The sequence below is a fragment of the Ciona robusta genome, chromosome 4, assembly GCF_009617815.1.
Source record: "Ciona robusta chromosome 4, ASM961781v2".
NCBI classification, from domain to species: domain Eukaryota; kingdom Metazoa; phylum Chordata; class Ascidiacea; order Phlebobranchia; family Cionidae; genus Ciona; species Ciona robusta.
The window spans coordinates 3,796,919-3,815,429 of record NC_143238.1 but is presented as its reverse complement, the minus strand read 5'-3'; the positions used below and the strand labels follow the sequence as shown (position 1 = coordinate 3,815,429).

At 36.3% G+C, this 18,511-nt stretch overlaps 5 protein-coding genes across 5 annotated transcripts; 3 read left to right on the top strand and 2 right to left on the bottom strand.

Annotated features, from left to right (window-relative positions):
• The first annotated feature begins 806 nt into the window (after window positions 1-806).
• Window positions 807-3,469, top strand: LOC149736763 (uncharacterized). The gene is made up of 5 exons (XM_089876478.1): window positions 807-1,145; window positions 1,782-1,958; window positions 2,482-2,576; window positions 2,780-2,896; window positions 3,076-3,469. The coding sequence occupies exons 1-5, from the start codon at window positions 1,064-1,066 to the stop codon at window positions 3,211-3,213; spliced, it is 609 nt and encodes a 202-aa protein (XP_089732604.1). The 5' UTR covers window positions 807-1,063; the 3' UTR covers window positions 3,214-3,469.
• Window positions 3,470-3,710: 241 nt separating this feature from the next.
• LOC149736762 (uncharacterized) lies at window positions 3,711-12,208 on the bottom strand. Its single transcript, XM_089876439.1, has 9 exons — window positions 11,169-12,208; window positions 10,345-10,530; window positions 9,515-9,616; window positions 8,733-8,833; window positions 7,766-7,865; window positions 7,205-7,322; window positions 6,215-6,459; window positions 5,487-5,652; window positions 3,711-5,270 (listed from the first exon to the last, which is right to left on the bottom strand). Exons 1-9 carry the CDS (start codon window positions 11,961-11,963, stop codon window positions 5,044-5,046), a joined length of 2,040 nt encoding a protein of 679 aa, XP_089732565.1. The 5' UTR covers window positions 11,964-12,208; the 3' UTR covers window positions 3,711-5,043.
• Window positions 12,209-12,474: 266 nt separating this feature from the next.
• Window positions 12,475-14,921, top strand: LOC149736761 (TLC domain-containing protein 5-like). The gene is made up of 7 exons (XM_089876471.1): window positions 12,475-13,311; window positions 13,383-13,498; window positions 13,565-13,637; window positions 13,692-13,842; window positions 13,929-14,034; window positions 14,108-14,228; window positions 14,491-14,921. The coding sequence occupies exons 1-7, from the start codon at window positions 13,232-13,234 to the stop codon at window positions 14,696-14,698; spliced, it is 855 nt and encodes a 284-aa protein (XP_089732597.1). The 5' UTR covers window positions 12,475-13,231; the 3' UTR covers window positions 14,699-14,921.
• A 133-nt stretch (window positions 14,922-15,054) lies between these two features.
• LOC149736760 (uncharacterized) lies at window positions 15,055-16,576 on the top strand. The gene is made up of 5 exons (XM_089876480.1): window positions 15,055-15,346; window positions 15,456-15,598; window positions 15,652-15,782; window positions 15,840-15,906; window positions 15,965-16,576. The coding sequence occupies exons 1-5, from the start codon at window positions 15,273-15,275 to the stop codon at window positions 16,093-16,095; spliced, it is 546 nt and encodes a 181-aa protein (XP_089732606.1). The 5' UTR covers window positions 15,055-15,272; the 3' UTR covers window positions 16,096-16,576.
• LOC149736759 (eukaryotic translation initiation factor 3 subunit F-like) lies at window positions 16,108-18,174 on the bottom strand. The gene is made up of 7 exons (XM_089876470.1): window positions 17,939-18,174; window positions 17,653-17,803; window positions 17,278-17,418; window positions 17,085-17,193; window positions 16,763-16,882; window positions 16,572-16,685; window positions 16,108-16,404 (listed from the first exon to the last, which is right to left on the bottom strand). Exons 1-7 carry the CDS (start codon window positions 18,096-18,098, stop codon window positions 16,309-16,311), a joined length of 891 nt encoding a protein of 296 aa, XP_089732596.1. The 5' UTR covers window positions 18,099-18,174; the 3' UTR covers window positions 16,108-16,308.
• Window positions 18,175-18,511: the final 337 nt, after the last annotated feature.

Genomic DNA, 18,511 nt, shown 5'->3' with positions numbered 1-18,511 from the left:
GTGGGAATTCAATGGAAAGGAACTGAAATTACAGAATACATACATGGACTCTTGCAAATGACAAGAGAGATCAAAAACATTAGCGTTATTATTTGTTAGCTCGTTAATGCTTCAACCAGGTTTACATGGAAATAGTTTTATGCGAACTATATCACAACTTGTGCCATCTGTAAGGCGGAAAAGACACAAATTAATTTGGCGCTTTCGCCAGTGAATTTCAGGTACACTGCGTTGAAGAGGTTCTAATTTATTTCTGACGTAAAACATGACGCAAAACCCAAACGAAAACATTTCCTGTGAGAGCACCCGCGCACTGCTTCGTAAGAAGCGGTGTGTTCGTTTGTTTGTGCTTTATTAAACCGTTCTTGTTACGTCACCATTATGATTCTTCCCCTGTTAATCACGAGGCCGCGCGTTGCAAAGCACAAAATCGAATTGTAAGCCATGTCGTGTTAGTCAAATTGTGAAAGTGCTAAGAGGTCGAAGTGGATGACAGTCCAGTAAAATTACAGGGCAGTGTCACGTAAGTGCAATTGTAGTAGAGCTGCGAGTCACTACATAGCACACCCACTGCTGATCTAGTCATACTCAGAATTTTGTAACTTGCAGTTTTAAAAAAAAGAATGGAATAATAGTGTTATATTTGAAGAAATGGCAATCGCTGTTTGTAAATTGAAAGTACTTCATAATATAAGTAAATGCAAACTATACTAACACTGGAGCGCATCGGTGACTATAACCATGAAATTTGTTTTGGTTCTCACAGTGTTAGTCAAAGGAGAGTAACATAATACAGTCTCTTTATTTTGTACTTCCGCATTGAGTTTATCATACGAAGACGCTGATATTTATTAGGCGATCGCAACAACAAAGCGGTTATTTCCTGGTTTAGGGTAAAGGCCAGGAACCACTCATGTTTTTACCAGGAAGCTAAATCTACTATGGCCGTTTAAGGGAGAGCCAAAAAGTTATTATTCGTTTTGTTTTGAGCAGTTTCGAGGTAGTTAAACGTTAACTGCAAATATATTATTCTACTTCGACGAACGCTTGGTTCTGGTGAAAGATGGGCGCTTTATTTGCCAGACTAATGCCAAGCAGCAAAGGAGAACCTATCAGAGTGTGCATGCTTGGTTTAGACGCGGCAGGTAAGATGTGTTCGTTGAACGATCGACACTTCCCTTGAACTTCTACTAATAAGTCTTACGACTCGTTTAGATTAAAGGAATAAACGTCGAGATGCTTTGCGTTGCTGTCATTAACGCTGCAGATTCTACACATATATAGACAAAATTGTTTTTAACAGAAAAGTCCTAAATCATTGTTTGCGCCAGTTACGCTGTTTTATATTCCTACAATATATATATATATATATATATATGTATGTTGTATGTATATATATACATATATACAAACTTATATAGGTACAGGGGATTCTGTAGTGTAATATTAATTGAGCTGCCATGTAAAGTAGGTCCGGAAAATGAAACTATGTGCTGATTACACGCAAATAGAGTGCAGTGACTCACGAGCTTTAATTCTTTCCAAACACAGCTACTCTCGCATGTCAACGACCCTGCTATATATATTTTTAACTAATAAGCAAGTGGACGTGACGTCATTGCTGCGGTGAAATGCGCATGCCTTCCAAATTTTGTTGATTCATCTTATATTACGCATAAAAAGATATGTTAGGAGACATTATATTTAATTCTAAACAACCCTCGCGATGATTCTGCAATTTTAATACGGTACTGATTTAAACAATTAAACACTTTTTTCAGGCAAAACAACGGTTCTCCACCGTTTAAAATTAAGTGATTGTACAAGGACGTTGCCGACGATCGGATTTAACGTAGAAACTGTCACACCATGTAAAGGTCTCACGTTGACGATATGGGATATCGGAGGTCAAGATAAAATCCGCCAGCTTTGGAAACATTATTACACTTCAACGGAAGGTATAAACTATAGTCTCGCAGACAATGCATTCGCATATATACCGGTTTTACTTGGTTAATGTGTCTCACAATGTAATTATGTTGGCTAGAATAAATACCGTTAAGTTCTTTGTTTACTATATAACAAAAGCACGATATTAAATAATGAAAACAATGACCTTACCCTTAACTTACCACACGTGTGTAATATATATGGTAGGGTGAGGGAAGATGGGACATATTTTTATTAGGTTTTCTTGTTCCATCTGATAGTAAAGCAAGAACATTCAGAGAATTTTAAAAAATTGTTTAAAACACGATTAGAATATGTAGATCTTATATGTGCTTAAGATGTCCCGTCTTCCCCCAGCACCCTACTATATATGACACTTTATGTGTAATATAACAAGAAGCAAGAATAACAAGAACCATTATGTTTTTTCATATGGTTTTGAAGGGCGATATTAGAGAACCGAAACCACTATAGGCAAATTAATTTGACGTTTTATGTTCAATCAGTTTCGTGACCGTTATTTATATGCAGGGCTGATATACGTAGTGGATAGCGCTGACGACACTCGGTTTGGAGAAGCTGCCAGTGAACTCAATGCCATTCTTAATGAACATAATATGGTCAAGGTAAGATGTAAACGCGTGACGTACATATCTACATAATTGACGTAGCACCTCGTGCGTATAGCGATACGCTTAAGTGTTTCAAATAAAAAGCTGAGTTAGCTCATGCTTTCCAGTAATTTCAGCCTTAAATCAAAGCATAGTGAAGCGTCACTTCAGTAAACTAATTTAAATACAGTCATAAATTATTTTGTGCAATGACGCAGATACCACTCGTTGTACTGGCGAACAAGCAAGATCTTCCAGGAGCGGTGACAAGCAAAGAAATGGAAGGAATACTTCAACTTAACGAACTGTCACCAGACTACATGTGGCATGTACAGGTGAGCTTGTTATCAAGTATGCTCAAGTATACAGTAGAGTAGGGGATGTGCAGCTTACTCAAGGTGACTCGCATGCGTTTTTCTGCGCAGGAATATGCTTAAAACGCCAAGGGTTACAGAAAATGTATTTTAAGTGGAATTTATTGTGTGTACTTACACAACGAGTTTAACTTTTGCAGGAGTGTTGTGCGTCCAAAGGAACCGGCGTGTTCGAAGCGATGTCGGTGCTAGCTAAATTTATAAAGAAACAGAAGAAAGAAAGTCAACCGAATGCTAGGAAAGATAGGAACTCTAGTACTACGTCTCTTGAAACTTGAAAACTGTGTACAACCTTGCAGCGCCTTTTGCTGTACAGATTTCAAACCTATACTGTCAGTTTCTTTTTATTTCTTCTGGCTTTTAACGTTTGTTCCTTTATTAATAGCTGTGAAAATACAGTGTGACCGCTATTTTATAAATGGCGAGTATACTGATGGATGCTTTTTGATTTTATCAAACCCCACTTGCGGTGGGGTGTTTTAAACTCAAAACAGATGTGAATAAAACCTTTTTGTTTTATATCGGCACCAGCAATGTATAATTAATCATTTGTATGAGAAAATATTTGCGGCAGGCATAGAAACCCCGAAAATAGAAGACGCCATCAACATTTGCAGATTCGACTGCTTTGAGTTGCGATCAATTCTTCTTTTAACCTACACCTGTATAGACTAGTTTGTACTAGGAGGTTTGCAATTAATAATTATTCTTCACTCTGCTTACATCTTATTCTGTACCGACCAAACATGTGTATTATGCATGGAAAACAGTAAACTAGATTTTATCTATATATATTTTACAATACAAAGGGTAGTGAAACTAGGTTTTGTTTTGAGCTACGGAAATATCAGCGATATTAACTTCAAAACAAAATATAAAGCCTTGTGGTGAAACTATGCATCGATTGAAATTGAAAAAAATCTCCATTCGGGGCATTAATGGATATAGGATGCGTCGAAGAAAATTTAATGCAAATATTCAAATTTTTAAAAATTAAAAAGAACACCGTCGGTTCTACAGTCCTGAAAGAGCCCCAATTGCCTGAAGGCATATGCTGTTTATCTATCAAAACATAACAAATCGTATCACAGCTGCTTACTTTTAAAATACTCCGGGTTTGGGTATTTTGGCACAAAACGACAAGAAAACCTTGCTGGAAAATTGGTGGGGTAGCGCTGGCTGCGGACGATTTGCTACGTGAACGACCGGTCGACAAGATAAGGACAGTACATGCTGAATAGTAAAACAGTCAAAAAACCGTAACAGAGACGGTGCTTATTACACCCAAGAAGTACACCTGCTAGTGAGTAAAAAAAAAACGCTCAAAAAGATCCCAAGCGCATCTGATAAAATAGTCCGACCAGCACAGAAACGGAAGTTGACAAATAATGATTGGATGAATATATCAGCGTTCCTGCGCCCAATAGTTTGGGATTGGCGGAAAAGAGTTGGTGCTGGGAAATAATACTGCGAAAAAAACAGAGCGAAGTACAAAGAAAAGGAGAATTTCCTAGGTAATAAAACGAAAAAACACGACTTTTTTTCGACAAAGAACAGGCGCACAATGTTTTTTGTCGTATAAATAATTTTGCTCGTGGTTTTCCTGTACACCTTAGAATAGATAGAAGTTTGCTTGGTTAGCATACGCGCGCCTGGAAAAGCAATGTCTGTATATAACTAATGGTGCAAAAAGGCCCTGATTTGATAAAAATATCGTGCACTGGATATGCACTAGAGCACCAACGGAGTATTAAAACGAAAGAAAAGTGGGTTGCCTATCACTTCAAACTGGACATCATCATTTGTTAGATAGAGAGGTCAAATGCAAGCTATAATATCATGTCGGTTCACGGAAAGTTAAGAAACCATAAAGTCGTGGTTTGTGCGCGTGTGTGCACAAAATAGGTAAAAGACATTCGCTGAGTGAGAAAGTAGTGACCGTCGCCACCGAAAGCACTTGCTTTACTTAAGATAAAATGAGCACCTAATAAAAGAAATAAATGGGAAAAGGTGTGCGAGTCCGACGCACAAGTGAAACGCTGTTGAACTTCGGAAGTTAAGAGTGGAACATGGTGGTGTGTGGGGCGTCGTCACGTTGCGGCGAAACATCAACAAAACTCGTATTGGTTTTCCACAGCCCTAGTGTGCGCTCCAGTGCTTGCGTCTTCGTCCGTGCCCGCGATTCGACCCAGAACAGGGGAGTCTCGTGAAATACCCGGAAGATTGATGGAAGAAACGTCCGGGGTGGAAGAAATAGAGCTTCCGGAAGGATTCTCGGTCGGTTCCGATGTTTCAGATTCCTGAGATTGTTGTTTCTGCATTTCGTTTCGGAAATCTGGGAGAAAAACGCGAGTTGTCAACATGTTAATCACATTGTATTAGTATCATGGGTATGTGCGTTCTTTGCAAACAGCCTTGTAAAAAACAAATTGGTTTCTGTCTTTAAGAAACAAAATTCCGTGTATTAAGTTAAATTTAAAGTAAACTATGACAGTTTTTACTGCCACTAAAACAAGTAGATTATTAAAATACTGTGATGTGATAAACGTACTGCAAGCTTCGTTGATGATGTAGTCAGTCAGATAAACGTTGGTTGGTCCTCCGGACTCAAGTGGGATGGGATGAGTACGAAAATGTTGAAGCATATCCATCAAAGATGTAAACTTGAGATGTTGGACTCTGCATTGGCCTTCAGCATTGATGGTTAGTCGGAGATGCTGGAATGAAAATTAGGAATGTAATGTTCATTTTAAAATACGACTGCAACATATTTGTTGCGGGGCATATACTTGAATATAACTTGTTTTTAACCTAGCGTTGGCGGGAAATGACAGTCGTTATAACACGGGAGTTATGTTTCATAAACCGTTACTTTGTGGTTAAATACTTTTTTTGGGATTTTTCATTTTATATGTATGATAATTTGGACAACCCATTAGTGACCACTGGGTGACTTCATGGGCATTTAAAACATATTACTGAAGGTTAATTGAAATTGACAAATACTTATTGAAATTTAATATAAACGAAACCGTTTCAATCGTTAAACATACAATTGTTTTGTGTATTTTACGATTAGTTGATACAAAATAGCAGGTATAAATACATTATTTTACTTTGTAATCATTGGTTGCAAACTCATTTATAGCCAAACCTACTTGGTTACAACACTTATAATAAAAAAAGCTTGAGCGTAAAATTGTATGTTGAATACACAGCCGACGGTGTATTTGGGGAAGCGATCCCACAAAGTTTTAGTTATTCAATAATCACACTTACCTTTGCCCTAGCTTGGAAATTAAAAGTTAAAACGTGACCGCACTGTCTAGTTTCAGACACACGGAGCAAGAAGACGCCGTGCCCTCCGTTAAGTACAAGTTTCGCTGCTCGGAGTCTTGATAATGTTCCATGAAAAAACGGAAGTTTGTTAAGATCAATCGGTTTCTTCTCTCCTTCCTCCGGAGCATCGACTTGCGATGTGGAAGCAACATCCAAGCAAGAGATGGCCGACTCCCAGCACCCGACTGTGGAGAAAAAAATCACATATCAACAGGTCGTACAGATACAGGGGCAGCGAATTAATAAATGACATTTAACATATTTATAATAAACAAATGAAACGTAACGTGATTATAATGTGCGTTGGATTAGCTGCAGTTAATATACGTTGAATTCACAAATGACTAAATGCAAGCGTTATAAATGCAGCGTAAAGTGTATGTTTCAACTGTAAGGATTGCTGTGTTGTTGTGGGGAGGGAATTGCTCGAAATTCCAGTGAAATTTGCGGTTTGTAGTAAATCCTAATACAGTTTATGTTAAGTTGACTTCCCGCGGGTTCGTTGGAATTTTTCAAGTAAATAATGCACGACGTGTAGTAGAAGTGGCAACCAAATCAACATCCAATTTAAAACGAATCGAGGATTTGAGAAATGCCACTTTCTGCTAACGCCAGTTGTAGGAACACAAGAGATTTGTACTTGCGTTGGAAATTGTGGTCAATAACCTTTGATGTATTTATTACTGTTGAATATCCTACCCGTGTGTTTAATGGGGATAAATAGGCTTAAATAAAGGAATGAAGTATTTTCTAATATCATTATTTATTATAAATGCATACTGCATAGGTCTGATAATATATAAGAACGTCGTAACAAGCTTTTCTGACATAGTGCTTTCGTACAGCTGTGAATCTCTTTGGAACATATGTGCGCACACACATCCGATCACTGCACTTAAGCATGATCAACTATCGTGCTGTCGAACTTACGTTGTGCTGTAGGGTGCGTGGATGGGTCGGGCTCGGTGTTCACATTTTCCTCACTCGTCCCGTTTAGCAGAACAGAGGATCCTGTTACTGGTGATGTCGATGCAATGTCAACGGATTCCTGGAAACATGGTAACGTTGGGTATAGGTCAAAGTAGTACTGGTTGCAGTGGTTGTTACTTTTCCAATGAACCTCCGGGCAAACCGCTCATTTAAGGTAGCGGCAAAAAAATCGCGCGCGATGGCTGTTGGTTTTTTTTGCGTACGATGACTTGTAGTTTTATTCACAAAACAAGAGAGAATTTTCGCGGAAATAATTTACGCGCGATTTGAAACTAAAAACACGGGATTAGCTCGTTCAATTGCTTCGTTTTAATCACGAAGACACTAAATTAAGAAATTCTCAATAGTAAGGTCAGGTAAAGCCGCGTCTGGTACTGCCCTTTCTAAATAAGTAAGCGGTATCTCGATGAGTAGGCCTATTAACCTACCAAGAACTCTCGGCGGTCAACCAACAAGTTTATTTATAAAACGCGCGTTTTCTTGGGTGACGGGTCGACTCACCTGATTTTCCGGGTCAGCTGCTTCGCCGTTTATTTCGCTCGGTGACTTACGTAACCGCTCTGGAACGAACGGATGTTTGTCGCACTCGTATACCTGCAAACTGTGATACAAGTATCGTTAGCTTGTTGATTAGAATCTTGAAGTACAATGGTACAAATAGCTAAATATTGAACATGCCGAATCACAAAATCGATTTATTTTAAGAAGTGAATTTCCTTCAGGACGTATTAAACTTTTCAATTAATGTGTAGAGGAAATACGACTCGAACAGCAGGCAAGCACAAGTACTGTACACTGCAAAAACGCAACGTTGTGTGCAAAGCGAGCAGCGAGCTGAGTTTGCCAGCGAGACCGCAGCCAGAATTACTTGCTCGTCTCTGCAAGAAGGTGCCTCGTTGCTCGCCAAGAGCACACAGCCAAAGCCGCAGCGCACGCGCAATTACTCCGTCCACACCGCAGATTCGAAGTTCCCCCGCCGAGTACGACAGATTTTGGCAATTTAAGAGCTTGAGGTCGCGCAAGCAACAAAAGCTAAAGAAGCGGCACGCCCGCATAAAGGACGCCACGGGACAAATATAAACTACGTCGAAGGGTTTGTGGTCGGGTCCAGCTGAATCGCGGTGACCTGACACTGTGCTTGCGTTATTGTGCAAAGAAACACAACTTGCTGATGTGTTACAGGACTATAACTCGAACAAACCATAAAGTGGCCCCCGTGTTGGCACTGTAATCAGTCCTGGCTTAAACGTAAATCGCTGCTCTGAACACACAACTCCGAGTTGGTACACACAATTTTCAATCACTTCATATTTACACATCAATCACATGATAGAACGATAAAGCCGGCATTGATAAAACGTTATCTGTCGCGTGTAACTTATTGGTTAAGGTAGAAAAAAGGCATCATGAAAATACAAAGTGATCAACCTTGTGCTACTAATAAAATAATCTTAAAAATAACACTAACTTCTTATTGCCGTATTTCCTGCTAAGCTCTTCCAGTTCCGAAAGCCAAGTTGCAAAATCCAACCGTCGATCCAGTTTAAATAGGTATTCCGCACAATTCGTCTGCATGTTGTTGCGTGTTAAAAACTTAAAGGGATTTTATATTTTAAATTGTGTTCAATGCTTTAAAAAATAAATAGTGAGCACTTTCACATTTGTATTATCAGGAAAGCAACCGTGGATAATGCTATGGATTATCCCACTAGATAGAATAAAGTGATAACAGAGGTAAATTTTGACCGAACACTGAAATATTACGGGAGATTGGAGAACTGGCGTCAAAGCACCAGATAAAGTCAAGAAGGCTGGTTATAAATAGAAAGGGAGGGGAATGGAATAAGGCCACCCTCTTAAGTAGGTAATCCATTCTGAAAACTGACTTAAAATTTCTTAAATAGGCCTACATACAGACATGCTTAGATGCTTTAACGCTTATTGGGATAACTTGGTCTTAATTTATTATGTGGTGGAATTAAACTAATACATTGTTATATTTTTCCATGCCAGATCAATTTAAAAACCACTAAAGGATTTTGTTTTAATACTTTTAATCATTTAATTAAAACTTGTGGTTTATGAGCTGTAATGGTGGGCATAGTTAAATTTGTTTTGTTGTGTCTCAAGGAATATAATAATTAGTTAGTACTGGTTTTGATTTAACATGTGTCACTCAAGATATTGTGAATTGGATTTGACTACCCACCATGGGGTATTATGTAGGTATTAAGAGTAAGATCTACTTGCCTTGACAACTAGAGTGTAGTCAGAATCTGGCATTTCCAATTCAGTGGTAGGCCGTACCTCAGAAATATCTATACCATCAATTATTATCTTGGCTTTAGTGCTCTGTTGGAAGAGAGATAATTATAGTGTGCAAAATTAGTGCTACAGACTGGAGAATTGAGCACTGGATATATAAGTTAATAATTCTCTCACTCTCTTTTAGCTCTTTCTCATTGCCACTGGACGATAACCAGTAAGTCATTAAATTTGAGCGTATATTATTCTACTTGGAACTGTAATTAAAAGACTGTATAATATAATTATAACCTTGTCACAAATTGAGGCAATAATGATAGCCTTAGTGCTGAGCAGACAAGACCAATAATTAAATTGCTGTGTACCATACAAAGATATATCATCAGAGTTTACACAATGACTTTATTGTCTACTGTATTTAAATACAAAATGCAGTAGTAAATATTTATTCTGAAGCATATTAGTATACCACAAGTGTGCAAACATTATGTAACAGTTATAGTTATGAATTATACCTAGTTTAAGTTGATTTTTATACCTCATAAACTTTGAAACGATAATAGCAGCAGTTGCTGTGCAAAGTTGAATGCTAGCTGCCATAAATGACAATGGACTACTAAGTATATATATATACCAGGACAATGCCTATGCTGGTAAGACCAAAATAGATCCAATGTAACAATAGGGTTTGCCCGATAAAAAGCGGTTATATTGATTATGGTCTGTTTAACTATGTTTTAAACTAATATATTTACAAGGCATACACTAGTTTGAAGCGGTAACTTATATTTGAATTTTGGAGTATTGCGCAATACCTTTGGTGGAGCAAATATTTCAATTTGAAATTGTTCTTCAATTTGCCTGATAACGAGTTTAGCTTTTTGAAACATGGTTGGGTCGACTGTTTGATCAATGGAGACATTTAGGTAACTTGCCACAGTTTCAGTTCTCACAGTACTCTCAGAGAGTGATTTTTCACTTTGTGACAGAGCACTTAATGCCTGTGTGATAAATGAACACAAACTGTAAGTGTTTGAACATGTAAATAGAGTGTTTTGTTGTTTTTTTTGAAACGTTATATATATATATATATATATATACATTTTGTCAAGCTAGGTACCAGTAGGCCTAAACTATTAGGCTGTATATTTAAACAGCCCAGTCTTTACCAATATTGTCTGGGGTATCAGACTCAGACATAAAGCACTCAATAATGTAAAATTAGGATATTACATTTTAATGATTCGTTATTAAAAGTAATTACAAATTACATCATATCCATTACAATTATGCTACAAGATAATATTACAAGAACAAATTTCATAAATACTAGGATGTCAAGCTTAAATTTATAGAGTAGTGTGGGGGAAAATGGGACACCTTTCATGCTATTCTATCGTTTCATTTAATAGTAAACAAAGAATACTCAACAAATTATAAAACCGTATCCTCACGTCTCCCATATAATCCATGTTAATTGTTTGAAACATGAACAGGATATTTGGATATAATGTGGAAAAGGAGACCCATCTTCCCTCACATTACTATACATATGTTTTATACAATTTAAGTAAATACTACAGAGTGGAATATGTGAATGGGAGAAGGGGAACTAAACGAACATTAAAAGGAAACAAACCTTAGATGACTTGCTATTACTTCCTCTTCGTAATCGATTCCAAACATTAGACAACGGATTCCCTTTTGCATCTCCATTAGTTTCCTTAGAGTTTAGATCCTCTTTTGATAATTTTCCACGTCCACTTAACGACATTCCTCTTTTAACTTTTTGTTTGTTCTTCTTTCCACGTGCAAATCCAACATCCTCATCAAATCCACTTCCATTGATGGAATGAAGCGCCAACTCATCAACACTCATCCTCCGCTGCGGTGATGTGTGAATGTTTGAGGCATTAAAATCAGAAAACTCGGAATCCGCGTACTTTAATCCCTTTAAAGACCCATTGGGTCTATCCATTCGTTCAAGGCTACCACTTGTACTTGCCCCTAAGGTTTCCATTTTCTCACAAGAAAAGCCATTTTTCAAAGTCTGTGCCATGCACATTGTTAATTGGTCTGGTTTTTCTTTTGAGTACTTTGTCAATTTGTCTCGAGATAAATCAAACATGGTTGAGTCAGATGTAACCAATGGTGGGCTACAATCAGAACTACCAACCAAACCATTCAATTCTTGCTTAAAACAATGCTGGAAATGTGAAACATATCTTTCACAGACCAGTAAAAACAAACTCGCCTGTTTTTTGTTTAAATCCAGTTCGGTTAGAAGGGACTGGAACTCAGAAATTAGTCGGCGTGCATTCACATAGGCTTGAGCTTCATACAGTTGAGTTATTCTCCAATGACTCGCTACGGATGACACATTATGCGAAAATTCACCAATCATGTTCATCTCATCCATTGTAGCAATATGCATACGTACAGAATTCAGATTACTGCTACTGAACTAACATTCTAAAACACTTTGTGTTCCAATGCGTTATTAAATTTGTCATAAAGAACCTAATTTATGCATACTCACATTATTTAGACACAACTATAATTACCAATATTTGCTTGTTTAATGGCAGGCAATTATATATATTACACAATGATAACACTTATGTATATAAAACTTATAATTAAACTTAAAACCAGCCCTAATGCTCTGGTAACTGTATTTATTCGGTATATATTGTATTAACACTTTTTTTTATATTTTTTTTAAAACAAATAAAACATATACTACTATATGCCTGCAAAGCAGTTAAATAGAAAAACATAACACCGGCATATTTTAGGGAGTTTTTCTAATTCTAATATCGACATAATGTGTGCGCAGTAAATACGCTAAAAGATTGCGCAACAATACACCTTTATTGAATAACAATTACAACCTACATATTATCTGATACATAAACAGTTTTGACATTGTACTTCATATTTTCTTTTACTTGGTTCTAATAAACTGTAGAACGGATTGCCGCGCTGCATTCTTTTGTTTAACTAACCGACGATGCCGGCATTCTGCGTCGGCATTGAAGATGGCGAGTCAGCATTGAATCGTTCCAACAAATAGCGACGAAGAGTTTTTAATGTTGCTGCTAAGCGTGAAGCGGTGTAAGGCAAACTGAACAGATCTTTGTATAAATTTCGACACCGCGATCTCACCTAATATACTTATGACCATTTATCTATGTATTTGTGTTTATATAAAGTAGCTTTATTGTTAGTACTAGACAACATCCTTTCGTAAGGTATATATGCTTAAATTGAAAAAAATACTTACCGGTAACACCCCACTGTGATTTATACGTAAAATAATAAGTTGATAACTGTCGTATTTTTTTTAACAGTTTAAAATCGTTGTCGGATATAATGGCGGTTTCGCACTCTGCCCCTAAATAACGTTTAAAACTCTCTGGTGGTTTAGAAGTACGACGCGATGAAGACCTATATATTTTGTGCCTGTATACAGTGTTTGATTAGTGAGGAGAATTGAACTCGCCGGTTATAGCACACAAGCTATAGTTAATCATTAGGAAGTTTATAATCATTGTGAACCTATTCAAACAAGAATGGAGTGTTTATAAAACTAGATAGTTTATCCTGAAGAAGCGTTCCCCTTAAAAAATTGTACTCTGTGTCTCTTATTGTTTCCCTCTTGGTTCTGTACTTCTGTATGTTGTGTGGCTATAAAACAATATGGACTTAATCGTTCAACGAGTTACAGGATGGGTCATATTGTGGTTTACACTGTATCGTACTTGTAAAATTGTCTTCAAGTAAGTGGCACAACAAACAATGTGTAAGCTAATGTAATATATTGTTGACATGTATCAATTGATAATTTTAGTAAGAAACAACCAGAATACAATTGTCGAATTGTAACACTTCTTCATGCGATATGTATTACTCTGACATCCTGTTATTTGACATTCTTTCAGGGATCAAATCCATACACAGTGTTGGGTAAGTTATCATTGTTCACTTAGCATGTGTCCGTGTCCTTACATAATATGATATTGATATCAACAGGTTTTCCGAATACAAGTGCACAAGTTACTTGTCTGACAATTTCATTGGGTTACTTTCTTTATGACTTCATGTGGTGAGCATTATATCTTGGTCAGCCTATTCAGCATTTTTAATATTTGCCATTTAGGTGTCTTTATTATCAAACTGAAGGGCCTGTTATGATCATGCATCATATTGTAAGCATTACATTCATGGCAGTTTGTTTATATCTTGGTGTATCTGGGACAGAAACAGTAGCAACAATATTTGGAAGTGAGGTTACTTCAATATTTTTAAATGTGAGTAAATATGTTTACCAGTTACAGTACTAAGTGAAAGTTACACACAACCTAAACTTGCTAATTCATATTTCTCATACTTCTAGATTCGTTGGTTTTTGAAATCTCATGAAATGTACAACAACGCGATTGTTGGATATACTGTTGACTTCATATTTGTTTTGCTTTTCCTAATTGTACGCATTGGTGTTGGTAAGTAAAAATTAAAATGTTTATTTTCTAATCCTGCTAAATTATATATTATCTTATCTATTGTTTTGTTCAGGTGGTACCTTGATGTACAGTGTATGGGCTTCAGACCGACCACCTTCAATGGTGAAAGCTGGTGGTACAATGTTCTATTTCATCAATTGCATTTTTCTTGTTCAAATCATATCATTTTCAAGGTATATCACGCTACTTAAGTTGTGGTTTTTCTGGTTTATAGTGCTATTGAAAGATAGTTCATATTAACCTGCCTATAGTTTGCATACTTCGCAATAACCACTTTAAATTATACCAACAATTAAAAAGTTAATTGCTGGTATGAATTAATTCTAGTCAGTATTTACCACTAAACTGAATTATATAAGTTTAATTTATACAAAAGTTATTAAATTACATACAAAGAATGGTAAAATTTATCAGCTTTTTCCATTTTTGCTAAAGGTACCGTTTAAAGAATTGGAGTAATTCAAGTGCAATGAAAAATGGAATCAATCAACCTAACTCCACAAATATGTCGAAACACATTGGCACAGCTGAGAACATCTCGATAAACGGACATAAATTGAATGGCGCTGCTAAACTCTTACACCAAGATCATGTGCTTTTAAAACCATGTGTCTTTGATAATACAAAGTTGTTGACCAAATGATATTTATTATATATGTATTAAGTATATTTTATATGTTTGTACTATTGTGCCTTTTATTATACAGAATACCCATTGCTACTTTTTGTTCCTTTTTACATGCTTTGTTTTATTCCCATGTGCACTCGATTAATGTATAACGATTATATTGCGTCAATGTCCTAAAACCAGTATGTTTTGAAGCACAATATTAATTTGCTAATACAAGTCTTTACCACAAGCGCAATGATAGAGTACTTCATAAATTCCCAAAGATGTCTCTTTTAATAAAGATCTGTTTATAATACAGCAAGCTGGTGGTCATACTATTTGATGAACAGGTGGAGCAAATGTCCGGAGTGCCTAGCTTTCATTGGTTATAATCTCCACGGCGACCAAATAAACAGTTTCGTCCACGTCTTTTGTTCGACAAAGCAACCCACCGCAATGTTTGGTGTTTACCTAAGTTCGTTTCTAGTCTAGCGCTTCTTCAACCATTAAGAACAGTGTAAACGTTAGTCAGAACACGTTTATTTCTAAAGATTGACAGTACACAGTTTAGCAAGAATTAAGTTACAACTACTAATACACGAACGTGATGTGGTGGTACTTCTACGCGCATAGTATGTTCCACCTTACAAAATGGTTCCCAAAAGACAATCGTATAAAATTGTAAGTTACTGAATTGCTTTGCACGGACCATAACAAGATTCCGTAAACTATAGTCACTGTGGGCTTTTAGACTATTTCTTATTCCTACCATAACTGTATTATTTTTCAGTCGTATTCTACTGCTTCTCATTTCTATTGTACTGTTGGTCCCGGAATTCATTGTATTGTACCTACCTAAAACATCACGAGCATGCAACTTACCCTTGCTGAATTTGCTTGTGGCAAGCACGGTTTTCCTTTTCTTTGCAATAGGTAGAACATAATTGAGATATCATAAACATGCCCTAATTTAATGTTATTACCAGGCTTTGCTCTGCTGTTCAGCGTGATGGAACCAATTCCTAGATTAATCAAAATTGCTTTTCATGCATTTGGGGTTGGTTCGTTAATTTTAGGTGTTTTAACTGCTGTTTACACTTTCCAAGCATCATCATGCGTAAGTATGTGATTGTTTAGAATGTGAAAATATCATAAATTTGGGACTTTTTTGCAGGAATATTCTACACCAGAGCTTTATTATTGGTGCTACACTAGTGCTGTTATTTCTCTCATCACCTGTGGTACAAACCAGCAATATCCCTTTTCTCTTTTGAATAACTAACCATTTGCCATTTCTAGGTTACTTTGCTTTGGTTTTACCATTTTGGATACTTAATGAAGCAAAGCCGTTGTCTGTGCTAAACTGGCGACATCGAACTGGTTTCTGTTATGAACCAGTAGCATGCTGTTCCTGTGTCTGGCACATTTGATTTCTACCAGTATCCTGGAAATATCTGTGATTTATTCATTAAGAAGAGTCTTTAAATACGCACATAGCAGTCTCTAAGCACATTATTTACACAGAAGCAATCAAATCTTAATGCTTCACTGTGCCTAATAAGATGTTACATTCATTCTATGTTTCTGTTATCCTTTGTATAAATCACCACTTTGAAAACACGAAATAATTGAAGAAATGCACTTCACGTAGGTTGAATAACGGTTGTGTTCACCAACTTCTCATTTAGGGCCACTTGCGATTTGACAACATTGGTAAGGTACCTTACCATTAAAAGGTCCTACAAAAAAACAAATTTAGCACCCTGCCCTAAAATACACTATTTAAATTACACACTGTACATAGAAGTTTAATTTTATCAACTGTTTTGTAAGTGTAACGCAACATAATCATTGATAAAAGTTTAAATATAGCCATGCAATAAATCCCTGCAATAAACATACGCACATTTATATTGTTGTTTAACATCGTATCGAATTCATCCTCCTCCATATGAGGTACAGTACAAACAAGGTCCATCAAATATCGACCTATTTTTGGATCCATTGGTGCATTTCCCGCCTAAGTAACAGGAGCTAAATTTTAGAACAGATGTATAAAATTATAGATTGGAAAACAAGAACAGGAATACAACTTACCAGAACATTATTTACATGCTGAAGAACTGCATCTAGCATGGTTGACAATGTACTTGTGGCGTTAAGAACATTTTCAAAATCTGTTGGAAGTGAAACAACACCAGCACGGTTGTTGGCTCCCTAAAATATTATACTTGAAGTATATGGTTATATTGATACAAGAGGAAAAAATGGGGCATAAAAAAAATACACATTATCATTGGCAGATGTTTTCAATTCTATAACAAACATCTATAAAACAGTGCATGCAATGCATCATTTAGTTCTAAATTAAATAGAGACATATTACTTTATTAATAAAAAGCTATGTCACAGTGCATACCAGTTTTATCCTGTCAACAGCGACCCTCTCAGCATTGTAGTATTCAACATGAGATGGGACAGGAGAGAACATCATACCTTGAGTTTTACCAGGAACTCCAATAGGTTTGCTTTGTAAAAATGGGTAAAAATATTTATCACAAAATTAACACTTGACTACAGATATAAAATTATTATAGCTAAAGTTGTACTACCTTATAAATGCCTTAAAGTCAATTTCAGCACCAGGTCTTAAATCTGTGTTAACAGTCAAATGCACAGGACACTTGCTCTCTCTACTGTAATACTCGTGTATCAGGACGGAGTGTTCAGTAATATCTTTGCCGGTAGCATACCTGTACACAAAAAAAGTTGTGTAATATTTTATAATTATATAGAGTTTAAACTTTTATAGTTATGTTTTATATAACCCATGAGTCCATGATGTTGTGCAAAGCCTTGTCCTTTAAGTGTTAGTCGTTTTTTATCTTTATGGGAGCTTCATTGCATACTGATTACTGAGCATAGGCTACAATATTGTATATATTAAGCTAAACGTTAAACAGGATAATGGTACTAAGTTCCCTTACCATCCAACAATTACTTCAGTTGGGTTGACTTTCCTATGCAAATCATACATATTTCGTGCAAACTCCATATCAAATGCAACTTCATCATCAGACTCGGTATGTGGAACACAGAAGGTATTTGTAATTGTCACTGCATTGGCATCCACGGTGCCTATAATGGATTAAATCGTTGTATGCATTTGCTTAGTGTCATATTCTCTTTCATTGGTTTAAGATGCAGTTTTACTGTGAGGTGTGACTCTTTTCAATTACAGCAATTACACAGCTAATTACGAGTTGTACATACCCAGCAATGTCCCAATCACACGTTTGGCATCCTCCTTTCGTCGTTCAAAGCTGTCTATGATCGAAAATAATACGACAGGGTGTACTTTTACTTTTCTTCCCTCTGCCATTTTCGTGCGTCTGCCTTTTAACGTCGCATGTGGAGTTACTAAATTCATCATCGATTTTATGTGAAACTCAGAAACTAATCAACCATGAAATAAAAGTATCTGGGGACTGTAAAGGGAAATGCGGCTCAATTCTTTATATACTTAAAAAAATAAGACTTGAAATTGTTTGAACCACTTTTAATATATATACATGTACATTTTACACATATTTTAAACTAAAATAAGAATACTTGCGATATTACGACATGTTACAAAATTATTGTTTTATAACCCAATTTCAAACGAAGATAGTTATTAGAAATTAAAATAAATATTCTTTCACTATGCTGCTAAACACTTTTACCATGCTTTAGTATTTGTATAAATAGGTCCCTGGACAACCTCTCTAATGAACTTTTATAGGGCTCAACATATTTCAAAAAATGCTATTCTTTTTTATAAATCTTCAAACAGCCTTTATCCAC